This window comes from Bufo bufo, chromosome 9, assembly GCF_905171765.1.
Source record: "Bufo bufo chromosome 9, aBufBuf1.1, whole genome shotgun sequence".
Lineage (NCBI taxonomy): Eukaryota > Metazoa > Chordata > Amphibia > Anura > Bufonidae > Bufo > Bufo bufo.
In genome coordinates, this window is record NC_053397.1 from 28,249,896 (window position 1) to 28,275,343 (window position 25,448).

General features: G+C 44.7%; 1 protein-coding gene across 1 annotated transcript in view; it reads right to left on the minus strand.

Moving 5' to 3' along the window:
* Positions 1 to 20,019, minus strand: part of SYNPR (synaptoporin) — a gene marked incomplete at its 5' end in the record, with an annotated part of 53,955 nt that extends 33,936 nt beyond the window's left edge. The window contains one exon of the mRNA XM_040408722.1: positions 19,874 to 20,019. Coding sequence (XP_040264656.1) covers positions 19,874 to 20,019 — 146 coding nt within the window. The remainder of the gene's footprint in view (positions 1 to 19,873) is intronic.
* Positions 20,020 to 25,448: the final 5,429 nt, after the last annotated feature.

The following is a 25,448-nucleotide window of genomic DNA, read 5'->3' on the forward strand; positions in this document are numbered from 1 at the left end:
GACAAGACGCTCATGCACTAGGGACAGTGTTGCTGCAAACTGTTAACAGAGAGTGTGGGACAATATTGGAGAGGGAGACTGCAGGGAGAATATAGGAGACTGCAGGGAGACTGCAGGGAGAATATAGGAGACTGCAGGGAGAATATAGGAGACTGCAGGGAGAATATAGGAGACTGCAGGGAGAATATAGGAGACTGCAGGGAGAATATAGGAGACTGCAGGGAGAATATAGGAGACTGCAGGGAGACTGCAGGGAGAATATAGGAGACTGCAGGGAGAATATAGGAGACTGCAGGGAGACTGCAGGGAGAATATAGGAGACTGCAGGGAGAATATAGGAGACTGCAGGGAGACTGCAGGGAGAATATAGGAGACTGCAGGGAGAATATAGGAGACTGCAGGGAGAATATAGGAGACTGCAGTGAGACTGCAGGGCGAATATAGGAGACTGCAGGGAGAATATAGGAGACTGCAGGGAGACTGCAGGGAGAATATAGGAGACTGCAGGGAGAATATAGGAGACTGCAGGGAGACTGCAGGGAGAATATAGGAGACTGCAGGGAGAATATAGGAGACTGCAGGGAGAATATAGGAGACTGCAGGGAGACAGCAGGGAGAATATAGGAGACTGCAGGGAGAATATAGGAGACTGCAGGGAGACTGCAGGGAGAATATAGGAGACTGCATGGAGAATATAGGAGACTGCAGGGAGACTGCAGGGAGAATATAGGAGACTGCAGGGAGAATATAGGAGACTGCAGGGAGAATATAGGAGACTGCTGGGAGACTGCAGGCAGAATGCAGGGAGACTGCATGGAGAATATAGGAGACTGCAGGGAGAATATAGTAGACTGCAGGGAGAATATAGGAGACTGCAGGGAGAATATAGGAGACTGCAGGGAGAATATAGGAGACTGCTGGGAGAATATAGTAGACTGCAGGAAGAATATAGGAGACTGCAGGGAGAATATAGGAGACTGCTGGGAGACTGCAGGGAGAATATAGGAGACTGCTGGGAGACTGCAGGGAGAATATAGGAGACTGCAGGGAGAATAGCCCACCTGCCTATAGATTGACAGGACTGGACATTTAGCCTGACCCTAACAAGTTCCTGCCTAATCTGCAGCTCCAATTAGCCAAGCAATAGCAGAAGCTCTGCTTCATAGTTGCTCTTGCGCAGGCGCTGCTACACTTCAGGGTAGAGGCACCTACGCAGTTGTTGCTCAGAAGCAGAGCTTCTTCCCTTACTCGGCTAATTGGAGCTGCAGAATCCGCAGGAACTTGTTAGGGTCAGGCTATATGTCCAGTCCTGTCCGGTCCTACAGACAGGTGGGTTCTTCTTCACCTGTGTGGACAGCCCCTCACAGTCCTGCTGATGAGAAATCTCTGTGCAGTGCCAAAGGGGTTTCAGTTATCTCTGAAGCCTTACCCTGTTAATGGCGGTCAAAGATCCCCAACTGCTTTACATTGCAAAGTGATTTTTACTTGTGTCTGTGACATATCAGCCGGCTTTCTCTTTTCATGGCACTGTTGTAATGCTGGGCCGTATTCAGCGTTTTCTTCCCTGCATGCATACTACACCAGTGCTGAACCCCCTTATTCTCAGGATCGGTGTGGTCCCAGAAGTTGCATCCCTGCTGCTCATAAAGTGATGGCATATCCTAGCGATAGAAGATTGGAAAATCTTGTCTCCTCTCCTGGCAAATCTGGTTTAGTAACTACCTGCATTCCCCATGCAATAACATCTATTATCGTGACTCTATATTGTGCCATTCCTTTATCATTCCTCCTAGAAGTTTAAGAATGAATTGTAAGCAGTCTGCAATAAAGTTACTAGTTGGGGGTGTGTCCCTGCACAGTTTGACTCTATCCAATCAGCGCTGCCAGTCTCAGACTCTACAGGGACACACCGCCAGTTGGTAACACCCCTCTAGTCGTTCACAGCAAACTGCTAACAATTAATTCATAACTCCTACGGATTGGCTGGATTCACATCACGTTTTTGTCATCTGGTATACGTTAACGAACGCCTCAGACTGATCTCATACAGTGGCATCCATCACCATAGAGCTCCATGGTAAAAAAAAAAATTATACATTAAACGTATAGCAAAAACATGATGTGAACCCACCCAATGCCTTGATAGGACCCGTGGAAAGCGGCTGTCGAGATGAGACAACCCCTTTTGGAACGCTAAACCTCCATGCAGATCTTTCAGCTCTCTGAAGTCAAACAGCATCTTTTATCTCCTCTTTTCTAGGGGCTAATTATTCTTACAATTGCTCTTAATCGATCGGATGTGAATAATGGCGGCTTTTAATAACCAGGCCTTAATGCATTCCTATACTCTGAGTGTCCGCTCCTGAAAGGATTTGCGGCTGATCGTGTCAGACAGGTTTATATCCCATTTATATATTACTAATTCCCTACTGAGCCGCCCAATTTAAATGCTTGAATGGTAATCATGGTCTTTACTGCAGAACATATTACGCATCCCCAACTGGTTCATACATTAACCCCCCCCCATCATACCCAATTCGTTTTTATGGGTTCGGCAATGGCTATCCATTTACCGGCTCTGACGTCACTAATACATTTGATTATCATACTGTTTATTAGTTGCTGCTTAAAGGGGAGGTCGCCCCAGTAGTATGGCCCTTGTCCACATGACATGTTATATACTTCATAGAGGGGTCCCTTTGCTCAGAACCCCCTTCTAATGGCCAGAGTGGAGGGGCCCTGGAAAATACTGTTCTGGAGGACTCATCTGTAATACCACATATTTCCAGCAGAGGGTGCTGCAGAAGAAATGTGTGGCCACCTGCAGCTAGCCCCCTGATCAGGAGATCTATGAATCCTAGATTCTGTGTCAAAATCATAGGTGCATGGTTATGAAAAAAAAAAGCCCTCTGTAAGGGTCTATTCACACGTCCGTTTTTTCTTTCCTGATCTGTTCCGTTTTTTGCTGAACAGATCTGGACCAGATCTGGACCCATTCATTTTCAATGGGTCCTGAAAAAAATCAGACATTGAGCTGTCCGTTTTTTTCCAGGACCCATTGAAAATGAATGGGTCCAGATCTGGTCCAGATCTGTTCAGCAAAAAACGGAACAGATCAGGAAAGAAAAAACGGACGTGTGAATAGACCCTAAGGCCTCTTTCACACGAGCGTGACGAATTAGGTCCGGATGCGTTCAGGGTGCGTTCAGTGAAAGTCACACCATTTTGCAAGCAAGGTCAGTCAGTTTTGTCTGCGATTGCGTTCAGTTGTTCAGTTTTTTCCGCGCGGGTGCAATGCGTTTTGATGCGTTTTTCACGCGCGTGATAAAAAACTGAAGGTTTACAAACAACATCTCTTAGCAACCATCAGTGAAAAACGCATCGCACCCGCAGTTGCTTGCGGATGCAATGCGTTTTTCACGCACCCCCATTCACTTCTATGGAGCCAGGGCTGCGTGAAAAACGCAGAATATAGAACATGCTGCGATTTTCACGCAACGCAGAACTGATGCGTGAAAAACAACGCTCATGTGCACAGACCCATTGAAATTAATGGGTCAGGATTTAGTGCGGGTGCTATGCGTTCACGTCACGCATTGCACCCGCGCGGAAAACTCGCTCGTGTGAAAGGGGCCTAATTCTTCTATATATTGGATGCAGTGCAAAAAATATCAAATTATCATGTTAAAGAATTAGGCCCCTTTCACACGAGCGAGTATTCCGCGCGGATGCGATGCGGGAGGTGAACGCATTGCACCCGCACTGAATACTGACCCATTCATTTCTATGGGGCTGTGCACACGAGCGGTGATTTTCACGCATCACTTTTGCGTTGCGTGAAAATCGCAGCATGCTCCTCTTTGTGCGTTTTTCACGTAACGCAGGCCCCATAGAAATGAATGGGGTTGCGTGAAAATCGCAATCATCCGCAAGCAAGTGCGGATGCGGTGCGATTTTCACGCACGGTTGCTAGGAGACGATCGGGATGGAGACCCGAACCTTATTATTTTCCCTTATAACATGGTTATAAGGGAAAATAATAGCATTCTGAAAACAGAATGCATAGTAAAACAGGGCTGGAGGGGTTAAAAAAAAATAAAAAGTCATTTAACTCACCTTTATCCACTTGCTCGCGTAGCCGGCATCTCCGTCTGACTCTTTTACTGTCTAGGACCTGTGGAGAGCATTAACTATAGTTTAAGGACCTGGGATGACGTCACTCCGGTCATCACATGGTACGTCACATGATCTTTTACCATGGTGATTCACCATGGTAAAAGATCATGTGACGTACCATGTGATGACCAGAGTGACGTCATCCCAGGTCCTTAAACTATAGTTAATGCTCTCCACAGGTCCTAGACAGTAAAAGAGTCAGACGGAGATGCCCGGCATCGCGAGCAAGTGGATTAAGGTGAGTTAAATGATTTTTTATTTTTTTTAACCCCCTCCAGCCCTGTTTTACTTAGCATTCTGTATTCAGAATGCTATTATTTTCCCTTATAACCATGTTATAAGGGAAAATAATACTATTTACAGAACACCGATCCCAAGCCCGAACTTCTGTGAAGAAGTTCGGGTTTGGGTACCAAACACGCGCGATTTTTCTCACGCGAGTGCAAAACGCATTACAATGTTTTGCACTCGCGCGGAAAAATCGCGGGTGTTCCCGCAACGCACCCGGACATTTTTCCGCAACGCCCGTGTGAAAGAGGCCTTACTCCACACAAAATCCCTGTTGGGGTGTGTGCGGAGGGGCTTGGATTTAGAGTGGTTGTCTGGTCATTTATGGCATACTGATGGGATATGTAATAAATGCTCTGTGCGGGTCCCAGCTCTTTTCTTAAAAGGAGTTGTCCCACCTGAGTCATTGGTGGCATATCACTAGGATAAGCCCCCAATGTCAGAATGGTGCGGGTCCCACCTCTCCAGAACGAGACCCCTGAAGCGAACAGAGGCCAGCCGCACATGGGCGGCCACCCTCCATTTATTTTTATGAGATTTCTGAAAACAGTCAAGCACTGGATTGGCTATTTCTGGACCCCCACCAGAATAGGGGCCTCGCCCCCCCTTGCAGCTATGGCCTTTGGATAGGGGATAACTTCAAACAATCAGAATACCCCTTTCAAAAAAAGCTGAGTTCGCTCGCTTGTTTTTTTTGGGAACTCCCATAGAAATGATTGGAAAGCAAGTCGCGCTTGTGCAGTGCGCTCTCCTTCACTTTCAGGGGCCTGTTCAGGTGATAGGTGCAGGTGCCAGAGGTGGGACCCACACCTTTCTAACACTGGTGGCGTTAGGTCATCAATCTCTGAAATGATAAAACCCTTTTAAGAACGGGGCCGTGCCATGAATGGAGAACAGCCCAACGAAGCCTGGCTCTCTTCATTCACTACTAGGGGACTTCCGAAAATATCTTAGCGATGGGCTATTTTTGGAAGTCCCATAGTGGTGAAAAGAGGGGTGGTCGAGCACGGGAGGCGTCCTCTCCATTCACTGCTATGGGGCTTCCTAAATTAGCTGAGTGCGCGCCCCATTCACGGTGGGGCCACTTTCTTGAGACATGAGCAGGTCCTGGAGGTGGGACCTGCACCTATCAGACATTTATGGCACATACTATTGATATGGCATAAGTGTCCCGATGGGAGTACCCCTTTTAACACTGGGGAGGGCCGAGGTGCTGAAGCGGAGCCAAGGGTTCTCTGTTTTTTTTGTATTCTATCAGGATTTCTAAAGTTTCAGTCAACAGAAAAAAATATTAAGAATCTATGAAATCTTTTAGTAAACACTTTTAGACCCCATCCGTTCGTTTCCCCTGTTGTTCCTTCTGGAAATGAATAAATACTTTGAGAACTGGGTCAGGTCACTGGGGCATATCTCTACATAATATGACACTTTAAAGTCTGGGACACATCCCGATGAGGGATAGTAGTAACACCCAGTTGTCAATGTAGTCATAGATTTCCAAGAGGAATAAAATAATATTTATGGATTTACTAGAACAGACATAAAGGTTACATCTAATACATGGCTTGTTACCCAGACTCTGAGAAAGGGAAATCTAGACGTGACGTTACGCGCCATCTACACTGCTACATAACTAGGGAGGTTGACGTTTATTACTCTGGAGCAACCATTTCCTTGGGAGTTATTGGACATATTGGTTGTCGTTCAGCTTTCCCAGAAACAGATATAATAATAAGAATCATAATAATAACAATAATAATTAGGGAAGAGCGAATCGACTTCGGATCAAACATCCGAAGTCGAATCGCTCATCCCTAATAATAATAATAATAATAATTTATGGACTCGACTGCTTGGTGGAAGCAATTACCGTACATAGACAATCTAATATACGGGACTCTCGGAATGCGGGCTGGGGCTTCTCATCATGATGAAACGCATCAGTAATACATCATTCCCTTTCAGAGGCTTCTTTCAACGGGGGGCTTCATGCGGAGACCTCTGCGGGTCCTTCAGGGAACATCTGGCTGAAATGCTCCTGTGATGCCGAGGAACCATTAAATACATTACAGAGATTAATGATCTTGTAGGCTCAGTCGGGGGGGGACGACGACGACATGAATAACCATGAGAGACGGGGGAGCAGACCGTACCCCCTGCCAGGAGAATTAGGGGCCATGTTCCCACTAGGTCCAAACAAATCACAATGAAGAGGATGCGGTGAATTTCGCTCCCCTTATGGTTAATGGAAATTGTTGAGAAATCTAATACAATAAAATGACTATGTCCACGTATCACAGCCTCTGATTTTCGGTGGATCCTTTCCAGCAACCGATCACTTGATTGCTGCTCTGACTGTACCGTAGGAACCATTCCTTTAACTCCTTAATGTATACGTCAACGACTTGTAGAACTTTCATCCCCTTTAACTGGCACAGTGTAACGCTGCATAGAGCATTTGTTTTATTGCTGTATTATTGTAGCCTGGGGAGAAAAAACATTGATTACCCGTCCACAAGGTGGACCATCAGTGTGGGATCGATGGGATTCGAAGCGCTCTCCAGTCAGCAGAGTGAAGGGGCTGCCGCGCTCTCTAGCGCTCTTTATCCAGGCACAAGGGGGTTGGCCATACATCAGGCGGTATCCAGGGTGCACCGCCAATGAGGCGAGGTGAGGCCATTGCCTCAGGCAGCACCAGGTAGGGACAAGTAGGGGGCAGCGGAAAGGGCTTGGGCAATGAGCGCGTTCATTTCTGCACATTCAACTGTAACGCTATATTAACCAGTACGTTTTGTAGCACTATATGTCATGTTTTCCAAGCATGCCTTTAACATTAAGGCTGGAAGGAAGGGGGAAGGTTGATAAATTGGCATGGTGTGGGGGGTAAGTTTTCGCCTCAGGCAGCAGAAAGGCTAGGTGCATCCCTGGCTGTATCTAATCCCCTTCGGACCCCTCCAAAAATCATACATTGATGGCGTATATATCCTAATGTTTTTTTTTTTACTTGAAAACCTTAGATGACTAAATGGGTCATATACAGTGCATCGTGCAGAAAGGTTAATAATATAGTATTACACAGTGAAAGGGGTTGGCCCATCTCACATATCGGTGGCATCGTTAGGATATGCCACCAATGTCAGATACAGTAGGTGTCGGTCCCACCTCTGGGATCTGCTCCTATCTAGAGAACGGGTCACCAAAGCAAAGGAGAGCACACCACGCATGCGCCACATGCATTCTATTCACTTCTATGAGAGTTCCAAAAAGACCCAGCTATTTTCAGAAGTCCAATAGAAATGAGATTGAGGAGAGCGCCATCTGCGCAAGTGCGGCCACCTCTCCATTTACCTCTATGAGAGTTCCAGAAACAGCCGAGCCAGTGCTCGGCTATTTTCGACACTCCCATAGAAGTGAATGGAGGGCGGCTGCGCTTGCGCAGTGCGCACTCGTTCAATTTGGGGGTCCCTTCTAGGGACCCACAACTATCTGACATTGGTGAATTCTCCCAGCTATATGCCACCAATGTGTGAGATCAGACAACCCCTTTAAGATACATAGATGACATCTCCTGCTTTACTGTATTAGTGCTGCTGTCATGTTTATTTAAAGGGTTTCTGTCACCCCATTAAACCGTTTTTTCTTTTTTTCTTTACTAATAATCCCTATAGTGCGATCTCATGAGACATAAGCAAATTAATCATTTTGGTTCAGTAGAATTTGCTAAAAATCGATTTTTTAAATATGCTAATTACCTTGCTACCAGCAAGTTGGGGGGCTACTTGCTGGTAGCAGCCGCATCCTCCGATGGTAATGACGCCCCCTCGGCATGCTGATTGACAGGGCCAGGGAAGGGAATCGTTCTCTGCTGGCGCTGTTAGAATTTGAAATCTCGCGCCAGCGCCGTACCTGCCTTCAATCGGCGCAGGCGCACTGAGAGGCGGCCGCTCTCTCGACCGCTCCATCCTCAATGCGCCTGCGTCGATGACGTCATCAAGTACACCCGGAAGAGATTTATTATTAATAATCGTTGGTGGTATAGTGTTAATAACTGTCATTTTTATAAAATTATTTATTCCCATTTCGTTGGTGGTTTTTGTGGCAGCATGCTTATTATGTACATACTTACCTGATTCGAGCATCCAGCGACGTCACCAGACTCTCCGCCTCCTTCCAGCGATGCCGGCGTCTTCTCTTCCGGGTGTACTTGATGACGTCATCGACGCAGGCGCATTGAGGATGGAGCGTCTCAGTGCGCCTGCGCCGATTGAAGCCAGGTACGGCGCAGGCGCGAGATTTCAAAGTCTAACAGCGCCAGCAGAGAACGATTCCCTTCCCTGGCCCTGTCAATCAGCATGCCGAGGGGGCGTTATTACGATCGGAGGATGCGGCTGCTACCAGCAAGTAGCCGCCCTACTTGCTGGTAGCAAGGTAATTAGCATATTTTAAAAATCGATTTTTAGCAAATTCTACTGAACCAAAATGATTAATTTGCTTATGTATCATTAGATCGCACTATAGGGATTATTAGTAAAGAAAAAAAAAAAAAACGGTTTAATGGGGTGACAGAAACCCTTTAAAGAGGATCTCTAACCTCTGCGATATGTCTACTTTAATAACTACATGCATTCTCCATGTAAAAGCAACTGTGGAGCATCTATTCTTATGACTCTATGTTGTGCCATTCTTTTACTATTCCTGCTAGAAGTTGTGAATGAATTCCTAGTAGTTTGCAATGAAGGTCCAGATGGGTGTTACCAGTTGGGGGGGGGTGTCCTCGCACAGTCTGAAACTGGCAGCACTGATTGGATAGTGTCAGACTGTGCAAGGACACACCCACAACTGGTAACACCCAGCGGGACCTTCATTGCAAACTTCATTGCTGCTCCCTTCAGGTCCCTGTAATGTAAAGTTCCGGACGGATTGGGTCATGCGCGCCGCTAAAGTAGTTCATTCACAATTTCTAGCAGGAATAATAAAGGAAGAATAGAAGCTCCAGAATTGGTATGACATGTCAGGAGAGGGGACAGCTCCTCTTTAATGACTTGTAGCAAAGAGCTTGGTCTATATAAATGGTATGTAAATCGGGAAGAGAACGTGCTGGAGCAAAATGTTTAAATAATAAATAAGATTTTAGAAGTTTTCAAGATCTTAATTTTTGAAATGTAGAAGATGTGAGAAAACCTCAGCTTAGAAATGCTAATATTGACGTGAATATATAATTCATGGAAAGATGATTCCACATCAGTGGTTATTAAAGTGACCAGCGCGCCCTTTACATGTTTTAGTTTCTGAAAAATAGGATTTTATTTGGTAACTCATTTTTTTCCCTGCTGTTAACATTGATGGCATCAGCTATAAGGATATCTGGGAATTAAACGGGTTTTCAGAGGATTTCATATACAGGGAGTGCAGAATTATTAGGCAAGTTGTATTTTTGAGGATTAATTTTATTATTGAACAACAACCATGTTCTCAATGAACCCAAAAAACTCATTAATATCAAAGCTGAATATTTTTGGAAGTAGTTTTTAGTTTGTTTTTAGTTTTAGCTATTTTAGGGGGATATCTGTGTGTGCAGGTGACTATTACTGTGCATAATTATTAGGCAACTTAACAAAAAACAAATATATACCCATTTCAATTATTTATTTTTACCAGTGAAACCAATATAACATCTCAACATTCACAAATATACATTTCTGACATTCAAAAACAAAACCAAAACAAATCAGTGACCAATATAGCCACCTTTCTTTGCAAGGACACTCAAAAGCCTGCCATCCATGGATTCTGTCAGTGTTTTGATCTGTTCACCATCAACATTGCGTGCAGCAGCAACCACAGCCTCCCAGACACTGTTCAGAGAGGTGTACTGTTTTCCCTCCTTGTAAATCTCACATTTGATGATGGACCACAGGTTCTCAATGGGGTTCAGATCAGGTGAACAAGGAGGCCATGTCATTAGATTTTCTTCTTTTATACCCTTTCTTGCCAGCCACGCTGTGGAGTACTTGGACGCGTGTGATGGAGCATTGTCCTGCATGAAAATCATGTTTTTCTTGAAGGATGCAGACTTCTTCCTGTACCACTGCTTGAAGAAGGTGTCTTCCAGAAACTGGCAGTAGGACTGGGAGTTGAGCTTGACTCCATCCTCAACCCGAAAAGGCCCCACAAGCTCATCTTTGATGATACCAGCCCAAACCAGTACTCCACCTCCACCTTGCTGGAGTCTGAGTTGGACTGGAGCTCTCTGCCCTTTACCAATCCAGCCCGGGCCCGTCCATCTGGCCCATCAAGACTCACTCTCATTTCATCAGTCCATAAAACCTTAGAAAAATCAGTCTTGATGTTTCAGCTTGTGTGTCTTGTTCAGTGGTGGTCGTCTTTCAGCCTTTCTTACCTTGGCCATGTCTCTGAGTATTGCACACCTTGTGCTTTTGGGCACTCCAGTGATGTTGCAGCTCTGAAATATGGCCAAACTGGTGGCAAGTGGCATCTTGGCAGCTGCACGCTTGACTTTTCTCAGTTCATGGGCAGTTATTTTGCGCCTTGGTTTTTCCACACGCTTCTTGCGACCCTGTTGACTATTTTGAATAAAACGATTGATTGTTCGATGATCACGCTTCAGAAGCTTTGCAATTTTAAGAGTGCTGCATCCCTAAGATATCTCACTATTTTTGACTTTTCTGAGCCTGTCAAGTCCTTCTTTTGACCCATTTTGCCAAAGGAAAGGAAGTTGCCTAATAATTATGCACACCTAATATAGGGTGTTGATGTCATTAGACCACACCCCTTCTCATTACAGAGATGCACATCACCTAATATGCTTAATTGGTAGTAGGCTTTCGAGCCTATACAGCTTGGAGTAAGACAACATGCATAAAGAGGATGATGTGGTCAAAATACTCATTTGCCTAATAATTCTGCACGCAGTGTAGATGACCGATCTTTATCATAGGCCATCAATATGTGATCGGTTGAGGTCTAACAACCAGGACCCCCTCCGGTGAGCGCCGCTGTCTATTTCTAGCACTGTACAATGTATAGTGGCTGTGCTTGTTATTGCAGCTCAGCCTCATTCACTTGAATAGAACTGAGTTGTGTCTAGGTCATGTGACTGATATACGATGACATCACAGACCTAGAAAGAGGCCACAGCGCTCACCAGAATGCCAGTCTTTTCAAGCAGCTGATTGGCGGGGGTGTCGATAGTCAGACCCTAATGACCATATATTAATTACATATTAAATATCAATATCAGAATCTCAGAAATCTCCATTAACCCAAAAAGAGTTAGGATAAGTCCATTGCTGAATCTGAGGTTGGCACCATGCAGGAGGTTGCGCAGGTAGAATTGACATACCCTTTTTTGTTAGGCCATGCCCCAGTGCTGGTGCACCATGCCCTCTTTCATGCTTCACCCCACCACTCTTTGATCTTTGCCTCAACCCCTCAATTTATGTCCAGTCGCCGGGGCAGTGTCTGATGATCAACATCCAGGTGCAGCCTGCCACTGAAGTTCTTGAAGGGCTGCATTCTGGGAGAAAAAAGGCCTCCATGGAGAACCTGGGAATTGCAAGCTTTTCTGGGAGCCCGGGAGGTCTTCCTTTTATAAACTTTGTATAAGAGTTGGCAAATCAGAAAAATGTAAAGGGGTTGCCCAGCTTCAGGGACTTGTTTAAGAGACCCCTGTGCCTGTTGAAAAAAAAAATCATACTCACCTCTTCCCTGCCGCTCTTTTCCAGCTCCTTGACTCCCTTCAGTGGTCTTCTTGTCCCTGTACCGTAAACTTCCACATGAACGCCGTTGTAGACAATGAATGGCCTCAGCAGTGTCATGTCCCCAAACAGCACGTTCCTACAGGGTCACATGCTGTTTGGGAACATGTCACTGCTGAGGCCAGTCATTGGTTGCCCCAGCATGGGTGACCCGCCCAGAAGTTTCTGGATGGGCTACAGAAGACCACTAAAGGGAACCAGGGAGCAGGTGTGTGTGATTTTTTTCAATAGGTGCAATGAAGGGCAGGGATCTGTTATAAAAAAAAGCCCCCATTATGGTTCTGTGTTCAACCCATTATCTTATGGCATGGACATCACCCAGATCCATGCAAAACATTTTTCCAGAAAGTAAACATAAAAAAATATACAGTACCTCTTCCAAATACACATTTCTTTAAAATTACAAATGATTTCCACGCAACATGTAGTTCATGACTAGTCTGGTCAGGAACATAAATTAAATTTCATCAAGATATGGAACAACAAATCTCTGGAAGTTATCATTTATGACATTTTGAAAAACTGGCACATTACTTCAACCCAAAGGCATAACCAAAAACTCATCATGCCCTTCAGGAGTGTTAAAAAACAGTCTTCCTCTTATCCCCTTGCTTTAAGATCATAGTGCAGCGTCCCACTATCTTATGTGGGAACTGCAAAAGCTTGTTTCTGTCATCTGTAATATCATGCTGTATTGTATTATCATGTGAAATCCCTTTTACCAGGCTGTCAGGTGCACTACATACATTCCACCACTAGATGGGGTAGCACGACAGTATATATAGGACAAATCAGGCCTAGTTAGTGGTTGTTGGGAGTTGTTGAGATGGAGTGAGGAGCTAGGGGGAAGGAGAGGTCCCCTCTCGTCTCAGCTCTCTCTTGGGCTCCACGGCCCAGAGGAGCCATCGTGGATCTCGGTATCAAGCCAAGAAGATAGGCAGAGGGAAAGTCTACATTCTAACATTCACTCTTCAGGAGTAGCAAGTTAATTTTGGTCAAGTTTATTGTTGGATATCGACAAAGGAAGGACAAAGCCATTATTCCGGGCTCTAGGCGCCTTTGTATCTAGGTGAAGGACTTATTAGCTTCCGGCAGCCTCACCGTTATCCTAGGACAGAAAAGATTTCTGTTGTATCGCTTGTGTGTAGAAGATAAAGACTTGAACTACCTCAACTGAGACTGAAGTAAGGCAAAGAGCTGTTTATCAGTGAGTACATAACTAACGACCCTAGCCTGACACATTACTACTGCATTGGCCCAATATTCATGGGTTCTTCACTTTAGATAATGAAATTTCTGTCTTTGAGACGGGAGCAGGAGCAAAAGATTGGTCTTGATATCTTTGCTTGAGGCATCTATCCAATCTGATGGCCAGTCACATAGCAGACTCCATTGATTCAGGTGGAGGATAATGTACCATCATATCTTTCATGGCCCTTGGTGTCAGAGGGTGTTGGGGGTGCAAGGCAAGGTCCCATTGAAGGTGGAATACTGTAACAATGCAGGCATTTGAGCAGACAATGATGAGGTTTTGCAACAAAGAACTGTTCCTTACTTGGCAATAAAATTCAATAAAGCAGTCACAGTCTTCAATATGCATAGATTGGCAGATCTTACACAGGTTGCAGTTTCCACAGTTCTTCTAATTCTACAGGCGGGGAAGGTGGTAGATGGTTCCTCTCTGAGTCAATCTTCCTGTATATATGCTTTCCCTCTCATATACAAACAGCCATAGGGGTGCAATACTTCTCTTTTTCTCTATCCTTTTTCTCTATCTCTCTTTCCTCCTATAATATGACACTGCGATGTGTAGTCCTTAGCAGATCTACAGTCTGCCCCAAAGTATATCCAGTCCTCTGAAGCCTTATATCTCCTTGACAAATGTGCTGTGGAGCACAGAAGGTGCACACAATTTCTCTCCACAGAATCTTTTGCATGCACCGCCTCTTTGAAAGGCTGATATGCTCCAAAAAGACTCATTTGTATCCTCAGAGGATGATGTATGGCTCTGTCTCTCAAGCTTGTGGTTATTATACTCAGGACTGCTCTCTTTGGTTTTTCACTCTTCACTGTCTCTCACTATACTCTATCTCTATTCCTCAGTCTACTCCTCCGGTTAACCTCGGGAAACCTCCTTTAAGTTCATAGAACTCTAAATTCAATTTCTCACACAGAACTGACCCCCACTGTATACACTACAACCATCCTGGCCTTGCTACTCACCAACTAGGCCTCCGCTATAGTTGTGTCTAACCCATTAAAACCAGTGGGGACTCCACACCAAGTCAAGCAGTGCTTCACCTCTGGAGATAGCTGTCAATCACTGAGTAGGACCGGCCACTGGACTCCTTGAGCATTTTGGTACTAAACAATATATTGTAGTGCCCTAGAGGAAGGGTATTTTGGGCTGTTTTGGTTTGTGGACATTTTCCTCTCTTGCTACTGTGCAAAGCCACCAACTTACTACTTTAGTTAAGTTGCACTATGATTTATGCTGATGTGTGCACTTATACTGTTTCATATTGTTTAACTGCATTTATATTTCTATTCTAATATATCCTGTTTATTTGCACTGTCATTGCACTATATCTGTACTGCACTGTGGAAAGAGTTAATGCACCGCCAGCTAATACTGAGAGATTTTGAAACTTTCTATCTATGCACTGAGAAGTTCCACAGTTACAATAAGGGACTATGCAAAGTTTTGGATGGAAAAACACAGACACACTGACCTTATGACTATCTGGTTTAGCTCTGTTATTTATGTCTAAAGACTTATTTATGTCTTGAAAAACCGCTATGTCATTCCCATAGACTTGTATTAAAACTCTATACAAGTCTATGGCAGACTGAAACAGCAACAATATTTCTGTTTAAGCTGTCCCACTAGAACGTTCCAGTTCAGCTAGAAACTGTATATAAGGAGAGCAGTTAGAGACCCTAGTTGTCTGCAGATAGGGATCAATGTTTAGTAGAAAAGACTCTTCCAGACTATGCGAGTGACCAGAAGAAGATGCTGAGATACCTTTGACCAAAAGGCCAGCTATACGCCGGAGCTGCATACACCGGAGCCACAGACCCTGTGCTACCAGCCCTTTGGCCATGAAACCAGCCTTCTGAGAGAGAGAGGGACAACTAGCTCAGGTCTTTCCTCAGCATGGAACCTTTTTCTGAATTCTTCCAGTAATGAAGTACATTGGCTTACTATAGACCTTGACTCTCTGGACTTATTTCCAATAGCCTTACCATCCCCTCCAAACTCAGCCACTGCAATATCAATCTGCTCCTCTCCACCTTCTCTGTAACATGTTGTCCACAGATCGGGCAGCATCTTCATTGTGAAAGGTCAAGGATTCTCAAAGTTTTAATGCAAAGTGAACCTTCACTGTAAAGCCCTGCAAGAAAAAATGCATATGTCTACTCCTCATTGTCGCAGAAACGGAATAAAGGCTGAAACTTGATGTGTGTTGTGCCTCATAAATCTAGAGCTATTTTGTACTGAGGTCCTGATCTTGCTGTACGGCTAGAGAGGTATGATGAACGAACCCCGCGTTGTGAGCACACTAGTTGCATGAACCCATTTGCAGGCAACAAAAAAAAACATTGAATTTGCCTCCCGAATTACACGCCGCTCTTCCGGGACTCATTTGCGGAGGTTCAATTGAACAGTTTATTTCTCTTCATGGAGATTTAAAATGTATGGGGCTGTTTAGCATTCAGAAAATATCATCATAAATCTTGCACGAGTTAAGGGGCTGCCAAGGAAAACAATGCACAATATTTCTACGCAGCTTAATGGGAAAATGACTGGCTTTATGGAAACAAATGCCTGATGTTACAGGAGCAATTGCTGGTGCTATAAAATAAACAACTACGAGATGAAGAGCGTGATGTATTGTAGAAACGCATAGAGGGCAAGATGCACGGGGGGGGGAATTTATTAGGGCGTCGTCAATAGGACGCAAACCTTCCACTGCGTTGATAATGCACAAACTGGATCTAGTACTGTTAGTGTTCAGTGAATCGAAATATCTGAAGTGGATTTCGATACGAAATTCAGGAAAAATTTGATTTGCAGTGAAGCCGGATTTCCTTGCGATACTAATAATTTTTTCCTTAAAAAAAAGTGGCTGAAAGTAAAAAAATAATTATACTCACCCTATCCACTTGATCGCGGAGAGGCCGTCTGCTCCCCTCTTGAAAACCCTCAGCGGGCGCAATGACATCGACACGTGATTGCGCTGGCCGCTTGTGGTGACGTCATCACCGATGGCGTCACTGTGCGCGCCCAGCGTGATCATGTGACCCCGGATAAACCCCTGAGCACCTCAATGTGAGTCTCAGATGGTGCGATCAGCATTGAACGAGGCATCCAAGGGGTATAGATGATGGTGGTGGTGGTGGGGGGGGGGGGGCGGCGCAATTGCCGTTCCCCTTCATTGCGCCCGCTCCATGAAATGTGCGCATCTGTGACTTGGGCACAGAACATTACTGCTGCAGCCAAGAAGATGATGTCAGCAGCAGGAGGAGCGGAGCTCAGCACTCAAAGAAACAGGGAAGAAAACAGGTGAGTCCAGTGCATTCAAAAGCGGACCATTCTCACCTCACCGCCTGCCTCTCCACAACCCTGTCGATCACCAGCCAGAGGGGCGGGGGTGGTGGTATGGTAGAGCTCAGCTAAAGAATACACCAGACTCATATACCAAGAGCCTGCTGTATAGTTTCAGTACTTCATCAAGAGTATGCATTGAGGAGGGTAGGTTATATTGCAAGGTTAAGAGCCCCCCCTATTATGTTTGGGATTGTGGGAACATTCCTGACATCCTTCAACCCTAACCCCATACCCATATCTAAGCTCATGCCACTTGTCCAACCCCAAAATTTCCCCCATGGCACTAGGTTGACCTACCACTGAAGTAGAGTACTCTGAGCGTGAAGAGCGCAGAACAGGGATCAGCAACCCCCGGCACTACAGCTGTTGTGAAACTACAACTTCCAACATGCTCCGTTTACTTCTATAGGAGTTCCGAGTACAGCCAAGCAAGTGTGCATGCTGGGAATTGTAGTTGCACAATGGCTGGGGTGCCAAAGGTCGCTGACCCCTGGTGTGGTAGAACTTAGTAATGCATTAAGGTATTAAATGGGTTGTTGACTATTGGAAAAAAGGGTCCGTTGTTTTTCCAGAGACAGCGCCATTCTTGTCTACAGGCTGTATGTGGTAGTGCAGCTCAGCCCTATTCAAGTGAATGAGGCTCAGCTGCATTACCAGTCGCAGCCCATAGACAAGTGGTGCTGTTTTTGGAACAACCTGTAAGATGGTATCAGTGCAGGTGTTTCCATTCCCCCGTCATCACTCATCTGCGTGGTTCCTAGCTAACGTGGATGGAAAATGGAGCCAAAATGTGCTCAAAGAACAAATAATAAGGGCAGATGATTGTCATGCAAGCAACCTGTAACGGAGATATTAATTACAGGGAAGGCTTAATCACTGCCTGCCTCTAATGTGAGTCATTCATCAGAAAGGGAAGGTTCCCGACACCAGTTGCACACTCAGCCTTTATGATTAGCAAAGGTTAGGATGCATTAAAAGTCAAAAACACCTACAAATGGAAAGTGCTGCTCAACAATGATGCATAGTGCGGATGTCTGTAATCCAAGAGGGGGCAAAAGTTGTCATAGCCATTAATTAAATACCAAATTATGAATATTTTACAAAATATAATAATGCACGTACCACGGTTGTCCTTTTTCCCCTTCCCCTATGTCATATTTGCATTTCTTTCTACGGTACCAGAATTCTTGGCTTTCATTTTTCAACACATTCCAAAAGTACAAAAATTATTCCACCGTTATCTAAAAACAGTATTTATTTTCTATCCTTTCTGTATAAAATGAGACAAATTGTATCTGTCCATCTCTCACTTTTTTTTTTAAAGGGATATTCCCTATTTAGACTGGCCCCAGTGGCGACCCGCCTCCGTCAGTGATTGGCTTAGACAAGAGCATTTCAAGGAATCTCCTGCCTGTCAAAATGGAAGCTGGAAGTACAGAGCAGCAGGGACCCGGACAGCAGTGGGGGATCGGTGCAGGTGACTATTTTTCCTTCTGACCCAATGGCTAATTATTTTTGATTAACCGGAACATCACTTAAAAAACTATGGACACCTTTTGGGGCAATTTTTGTATGATTGTGTTTTTCTCATTTTGGGCTAAAAATCATTTGTTCACTTGGTCTTTATTAAAAATGCTCAGCCGTTTTTGAGATACAAGGCTTAAAAATATCAGTCTATTTGCATAGTGTTACTTCTCAGTCCCGTCAGCTGACGGCTCATGTTTACCCTTATCATTCATCTCCTGACCTCATAACCATTCTTTATAGCTAAACTCTTATCAAACTGATCAGAATGTGGCTTAAATTAGTGTTTATGAAGTCAAGAGATCAGGGAAAAGACTTCACATGAGCCGTCAGCTGATAGGACGGAGACGTGATGCTCAGCAGACAGACTTATTTGTTAACCCTTGCATCTCAAAAACGTCTGTACATTTTTTATAAAAATGAGTGAAACAAATGATTTTTTGCCCTAAATGAGTAAAATGCAATCATTAAAAAAACTGCATTGAAGGTGTCCCAAACCTTTAATAACACTGTAACACTAAAATGATAGAACAACCCTACATTATTTGACATTCCATAGGGTCAGATAAAGCTGCAGCTGTGTCTATCGCCCAATCCTATGGGATGGATAATGGCAACCTAGTCTTCAGAAGCAAAGGATTAGACTTCTGCTGTGTAGACATCTGGATATAGTAGTAAAGTAATGGGTGCACAGCTGCCTTAAAGGGATTTTCTGGGATCACTATGATTTTTTTTAAAGATATTGTCATGTAGTTGCTTATCTCATGTAACTCTTCCCCATGCTTTTTTTTTTCAATTTGGACTCTCTTGACCCGTTATCACCATGTAAACCAATCCCTCTGGTTTGTTTCCATCCTGTATGTAGAACTTCCTGTTCCTGTATCCAACCAAACCCATGATGCACCTCTCCTTTCTCTGCCACAGCTCCAGCCCCGCCCCTAGCAACGCCCAGCTAGTTTATAGCTCCTCCCACCAAGCTAGTTACATAGACACTCCCCTATCACTGCCCCACCCATGGGCATGACATCACAGGAAATAAGGAGGAGCTGCATGGACATGGTCATGTGACCACAGCCCAGAACGAGCGCTAGGAGCAATAAAGGTAAAATAAATACATCACAAAAAAGACAACGACCTTCATAAACAATTATTTTAAAGGATGTTGATTCAAACAGGAAAAACCCCTTTAAACCTTTTATTAAAATCTGATTTCGAGTTCTATACTTTTCAGTCCATAATTTATCCCTATAACTTAAATCCGATCTCTGGAGAACAGAATGGACACAATAAGATGGGTATATTCCTTTTCCATAAAGTGATGGCATATCGCTAAAACATGCCGTTCAGTGAGTGCGCGACTTCTGGGACCCCAAGTGACCCTGAGACTGAACGGTCTGCAAAGGTGAATACTCCGTAGGTCACTGATAAGTAAATATATAACAAGCAAGGTTCTATTCAGGATATCTGAGTGAATAATGCTTCATCGTAAAGTTACCTGAAAGGATAAGCAATGGCGATGTCAATGCGGAGGTCGCTCAGAGTTCTGTTGGCGCAGTCCACACTGACTCTCAGTTCGCCGGAGTAGCCTCCACATGTTGCAAATGCAAAGATTGCAAAAAGCTGCAAAATAAGTAAAACAAGTAGTTAAGACATTGGAGCAAGTAGAGACATAAATAACTGCAAAGTACAGTAAATACAGTATAATAACCTTATATTCTTAACATAAGATCAGGTTAAACAAACACGTAATAGAACAAATGGATATTGGTGGTAGATAATAAATTGCGCTAGGACTGCAGGGACAGTAGTCAACCACCAGATAACACAAGCCCTGCTGCCCGATCATCACTTCAGCGCTGATAAAAACACAGAACACAGTACATTTCTTTTGTGGGACAGAGTCACTCCAGGGTCACATTTTAACTGTTATCCATCAAAACCATTGGCAAGCGTAGCTTTACATTATCCTAGGACCTGAAGCAGTATGCCTGTCATCAGATTCACGGTGGTCATGTCTTCCTTCCAATCAGGGGCGGACTGGCCATAGACCCTACAGGGAACTTTCCCAGTGGGCTGATGCCGCACAAGCCCTCCTCACAGGTGCTGGCCAGGTACATAATGATCTGGTACTCTCAACATGAATTAATGTAGGAGCATCAGGTTCTTATGTACGTGGCCAGCGGTCGAAGGTGCCCTTTTGAATTCAACTGCATCACCATCCTCAAGACAGTGATACTCTTCACTACTGCAGTGCGGGTGGTAGTATTTTGTACTGCACTGTGGTATTTGATTCTGCAGGGGTAGTATTTTGTACTGCACTGTGGTATTTGATTCTGCAGGGGTGGTATTTTGTGCTGCACTGTGGTATTTGATTCTGCAGGGGTAGTATTTTGTGCTGCACTATGGTATTTGATTCTGCAGGGGTAGTATTTTTCGCTGCACTGAGGTATTTGATTCTGCAGGGGTGGTATTTTGTCCTGCACTGTGGTATTTGATTCTGCAGGGGTGGTATTTTGTGCTGCATTATGGTATTTGATTCTGCAGGGGTGGTATTTTGTCCTGCACTGTGGTATTTGATTCTGCAGGGGTGGTATTTTGTCCTGCACTGTGGTATTTGATTCTGCAGGGGTGGTATTTTGTGCTGCATTATGGTATTTGATTCTGCAGGGGTGGTATTTTGTCCTGCACTGTGGTATTTGATTCTGCAGGGGTGGTATTTTGTCCTGCACTGTGGTATTTGATTCTGCAGGGGTGGTATTTTGTCCTGCACTATGGTATTTGATTCTGCAGGGGTGGTATTTTGTGCTGCACTGTGGTATTTGATTCTGCAGGGGTGATATTGTGTGCTGCACTGTGGTATTTGATTCTGCAGGGGTGGTATTTTGTGCTGCACTGTGGTATTTGATTCTGCAGGGGTAGTATTTTTTGCTGCACTGTGGTATTTGATTCTGCAGGGTTGGTATTTTGTCCTGCACTGTGGTATTTGATTCTGCAGGGGTGGTATTTTGTCCTGCACTGTGGTATTTGATTCTGCAGGGGTGGTATTTTGTCCTGCACTGTGGTATTTGATTCTGCAGGGGTGGTATTTTGTGCTGCATTATGGTATTTGATTCTGCAGGGGTGGTATTTTGTCCTGCACTGTGGTATTTGATTCTGCAGGGGTGGTATTTTGTCCTGCACTGTGGTATTTGATTCTGCAGGGGTGGTATTTTGTGCTGTACTGTGGTATTTGATTCTGCAGGGGTGATATTGTGTGCTGCACTGTGGTATTTGATTCTGCAGGGGTGGTATTTTGTGCTGCACTATGGTATTTGATTCTGCAGGGGTGGTATTTTGTGCTGCACTATGGTATTTGATTCTGCAGGGGTGGTATTTTGTGCTGCACTGTGGTATTTGATTCTGCAGGGGTGGTATTTTGTGCTGCACTGTGGTATTTGATTCTGCAGGGGTGGTATTATGTGCTGCACTGTGGTATTTGATTCTGCGGGGGTGGTATTTTGTGCTGCACTATGGTATTTGATTCTGCAGGGGTAGTATTTTGTGCTGCACTATGGTATTTGATTCTGCAGGGGTGGTATTATGTGCTGCACTGTGGTATTTGATTCTGCGGGGGTGGTATTTTGTGCTGCACTATGGTATTTGATTCTGCAGGGGTAGTATTTTGTGCTGCACTATGGTATTTGATTCTGCAGGGGTAGTATTTTGTGCTGCACTGTGGTATTTGATTCTGCAGGGGTAGTATTTTGTGCTGCACTATGGTATTTGATTCTGCAGGGGTAGTATTTTGTGCTGCACTGTGGTATTTGATTCTGCAGGGGTAGTATTTTTTGCTGCACTGTGGTATTTGATTCTGCAGGGGCGGTATTTTGTGCTGCACCGTGGTATTTGATTCTGCAGGGGTGGTATTTTGTGCTGCACTATAGTATCGCTGGCTCTGTCTAATTGTGTTGTCCCCGCTTACTTGTACTGCCCTGCCTTCTGTCAATTTGGTCTAGTCTACAACATGGGGCCACTTTTACGTTTCCAGGGCCACTTTAGGTTCCCAGTCTGTCCCTGCTTCCAATGCCCCATTTTCTCAGAAACCATTGACTGCCAGGTGTGACTTGACATAAAATAAAATATCAAAAAAGCACTAAAATAAAATAAAAACTGTAAAAGTATATGATACATAGTGCAATACACAAGAAAACAAACCGATAGGGCAGGATGCTCCAGTGAGGGCAGCCAGAAAGATGCGGATTACGCTTATATCACTATGGGAGCAGACTACAAACCATCAGGCTGAACTAAAAAATCTAGAATCAAGGGGCATGGGGTACAAAAGTTTGAAAACTGCAGCATAGCAATATAAAGAGGGCAACAAATGAAGGGGGTAGGAGGCTATTGGCTGTGAACCAGGAATAATAAAGGAGACAACAGGGGGAACCTTTCTTATACATTGCGTTTTCAGCCTAAATCAGTGCCAGGCAGCTGCTGAGAAGGCACATAAAATCATTAGTTGACATAGATGTTCATGATAAGAACTACACTGCTCAAAAAAATAAAGGGAACACAAAAATAACACATCCTAGATCTGAGTTAATTAAATATTCTTCTGAAATACTTTGTTCTTTACATAGTTGAATGTGCTGACAACAAAATCACACAAAAATAAAAAAATGGAAATCAAAATTTTTCAACCCATGGAGGTCTGGATTTGGAGTCGCACTCAAAATTAAAGTGGAAAAACACACTACAGGCTGATCCAACTTTGATGTAATGTCCTTAAAACAAGTCAAAATGAGACTCAGTAGTGTGTGTGGCCTCCACGTGCCTGTATGACCTCCCTACAACACCTGTGCATGCTCCTGATGAGGTGGCGGACGGTCTCCTGAGGGATCTCCTCCCAGACCTGGACTAAAGCATCTGCCAACTCCTAGACAGTCTGTGGTGCAACGTGACGTTGGTGGATAGAGCGAGACATGATGTCCCAGATGTGCTCAATTGGATTCAGGTCTGGGGAACGGGCGGGCCAGTCCATAGCATCAATGCCTTCGTCTTGCAGGAACTGCTGACACACTCCAGCCACATGAGGTCTAGCATTGTCTTGCATTAGGAGGAACCCAGGGCCAACCGCACCAGCATATGGTCTCACAAGGGGTCTGAGGATCTCATCTCGGTACCTAATGGCAGTCAGGCTACCTCTGGCGAGCACATGGAGGGCTGTGGGGCCCTCCAAAGAAATGCCACCCCACACCATTACTGACCCAATGCCAAACCGGTCATGCTGGAGGATGTTGCAGGCAGCAGAACGTTCTCCACGGCGTCTCCAGACTCTGTCGCGTCTGTCACATGTGCTCAGTGTGAACCTGCTTTCATCTGTGAAGAGCACAGGGCGCCAGTGGCGAATTTGCCAATCTTGGTGTTCTCTGGCAAATGCAAAACGTCCTGCACGGTGTTGGGCTGTAAGCACAACCCCCACCTGTGGACGTCGGGCCCTCATATCACCCTCATGGAGTCTGTTTCTGACCGTTTGAGCAGACACATGCACATTTGTGGCCTGCTGGAGGTCACTTTGCAGGGCTCTGGCAGTGCTCCTCCTGTTCCTCCTTGCACAAAGGCGGAGGTAGCGGTCCTGCTGCTGGGTTGTTGGCCTCCTACGGCCTCCTCCACGTCTCCTGATGTACTGGCCTGTCTCCTGGTAGCGCCTCCATGCTCTGGACACTACGCTGACAGACACCGCAGACCTTCTTGCCACAGCTCGCATTGATGTGCCATCCTGGATAAGCTGCACTACCTGAGCCACTTGTGTGGGTTGTAGACTCCGTCTCATGCTACCACTAGAGTGAAAGCACCGCCAGCATTCAAAAGTGACCAAAACATCAGCCAGGAAGCATAGGAACTGAGAAGTGATCTGTGGTCACCACCTGCAGAACCACTCCTTTATTGGGGGTGTCTTGCTAATTGCCTATAATTTCCACCTGTCGTCTATCCCATTTGCACAACAGCATGTGAAATTGATTGTCACTCAGTGTTGCTTCCTAAGTGGACAGTTTGATTTCACAGAAGTGTGATTGACTTGGAGTTACATTGTGTTGTTTAAGCGTTCCCTTTATTTTTTTGAGCAGTGTATTTTATACACACTCTTTGGCTCACATTTACCTAGATTTCTGCATGATGCAATTTGGAACATCTAGGTTTGAAGAGTTTCTAAGTCTTGCCCTAAAAAGGGTGTGGCTTAACATAAAAGGGGAGTGGCTTCATTGGAAATTGGCATGGTCTAAGATGCAACAAACCCAAAATAAAACTATTTTATACACACACTATGGCTCACATTTACCTAGATTTCTGCATGATGCAATTTGGCACATCTAGGTTTGGAGAGTTTCTAAGTCTAGTCCAAAAAAAGTGGTGTGGATTAATGAAAAAAGGGAGTGGCTTCATTGGAAATTGGCATGGTCTAAGATGCAAAAAAAAAAAAGGGCCCAAAAAGTCACAAATTATGGCGCATGCCACTTTTCTGAAGTGTCTTATAAGAGAGAGGCATTCTCTTAATAAATTTGGCACATCTTGCTCTAGCACAGGGAGATCAAGACTGGCCAGTTTTGATAAATGTCCCACATAGAGTTTGAGAAAAGTGTCTGTCCCTGGACCACAACTACTATTCAGTCTACGCCCCCGTGATAAATCTGGAGCAGGTCTAGGCAGCTGACGTCTTCTTCAGGCTTCTGTGTATATATCAAAAGTCAATGCAGAGATCGGCTAATAATTCTCTATACCCCAGAAGAGATGTCTAGAGGAAAGAAAGTTTCACCATCACCACGCAAGGTATTTTCTTTCATTCCTCAAAATAGTCTTTTTGCAATTTTACTATTTTAGGGGTGCCATTAAAATGATACAGAAAGACTGCGCGGTGCTCCTCCATGGCAGTTCATACATCCGGCTTCGTACATCTGACACGAATAATTTATGAGTGATGTTCTTCAGATTTGCAGCCGTCTCTTCACAAAATACAGTAGATGTTGACTGAAACTTGCAGCTCTCATGGTGCCAAAATATACAGCTGTAGCATTAACTACCACCTGCAGCAA